The sequence below is a fragment of the Sinocyclocheilus grahami genome, unplaced genomic scaffold, assembly GCF_001515645.1.
Source record: "Sinocyclocheilus grahami isolate Dianchi unplaced genomic scaffold, SAMN03320097.WGS_v1.1 scaffold1219.1, whole genome shotgun sequence".
Lineage (NCBI taxonomy): Eukaryota > Metazoa > Chordata > Actinopteri > Cypriniformes > Cyprinidae > Sinocyclocheilus > Sinocyclocheilus grahami.
In genome coordinates, this window is record NW_015506398.1 from 292,741 (window position 1) to 294,022 (window position 1,282).

General features: G+C 34.8%; 1 protein-coding gene across 1 annotated transcript in view; it reads right to left on the bottom strand.

The window, feature by feature from the left end:
- The window catches only part of LOC107568134 (cilia- and flagella-associated protein 58), a gene marked incomplete at its 5' end in the record, with an annotated part of 101,035 nt that overhangs the window by 95,439 nt on the left and 4,314 nt on the right, over positions 1-1,282 (bottom strand). Inside the window, one exon of the mRNA XM_016253990.1 lies at positions 1,047-1,206. Coding sequence (XP_016109476.1) covers positions 1,047-1,206 — 160 coding nt within the window. The remainder of the gene's footprint in view (positions 1-1,046; positions 1,207-1,282) is intronic.

Genomic DNA, 1,282 nt, shown 5'->3' on the forward strand with positions numbered 1-1,282 from the left:
TATATATATATATATATTTATTTATTTATTTATCATCTGATAGTTACATATTTAAAAATAAATTGCCCATTGAAAGAGACAATGAAACTATAATTTATCTTACCAAAAACCAGCTATCTAGATTTTCCAATCAGCAGGGAAGAACAGAAGACATACAGGACAGTATGTGCCAGTGGAAATTAAAATCAGACATGTGGAGAGCAGAGGAAAGAGGTCAAAAAAACTACATGTATTCATTGTTTGAATGTAATTACTCTCAGCTCTATCTTCCTTCAAAACTTATTACCTTTGTTTAGGAAAAAAAAGAAAGAGAACAAAGAAAGGAAGATGATGGCTTTTGAACAGATGTGGAAAAGAGGTCTTAACTCAAGTCTTCTTGATAATGTTAGTCAAGGTTTCTTTCTCTGAAAACATCGTAATTTAGTTTTAAATTGTCCATTTTGCAGCCTCTCTTTGTGCAGGTTGTCACCCCAGTCAAAGCTGCCCAAATATACTATTTTATTTGATGAAACAAGCAGCGAAAGATAAATATTGTGAAATATTACTACAATGAAAAAAAACTGTTTTCTATTTTAATATATTGTAAACTATAATTTATTCCTGTGATGACAAAGCTGTGTTTTCAGCAGCCATTCCAGTCTTCAGTGTCACATGATCATTCAGAAATCATTCTAATATGCGGATTTGCTGCTCAAGTGTGATACGTTAAGACCAATATGATTTCAGAATGTCTTATTTCTTAGCTTGGCTGTATGAAAACAAAAAGCATCACAAGTTCTGCTGTCCATGATATGACTCGTTTAAATAAATTAGACCCTGCATGGAAAGCAATAATGTAGGCTGGACTGTACAGTACCAGTACAGTGGTAAAGATCTGAAAAGAGCTGTGGAATTGCAAAGAATTCGAATAAATGTATAACTATGCTATATGACTGTGGAAATTCATTTTACTACAGTGGCATTTCATATTCATACAGATTTAAATAATACATTTATGCTGTAGAGTTCAACTGTGGGTAAGTGTGTGTGCGTGTGTATGTTCTTGCCTCTATCCAGTCCAGTAATCTGATTCTTCAGTGTTTCTCTCTGATTCTCCACCTCCACTTTCTGTTCCTCCATCTGTCTGAGTCTCCTCTGCACTCCTTCTCTCATTTTGGTAAGTTTAGTGATCTCCTGTTTCAGCTGGGTTACTTCCTCTTCTTTCATCTGAGCCACACAGGACATGAGCCATTAGTGTGTGTACATGTGAAGCCCAAACTAGTCATCACTAGTTAAAAGCAAC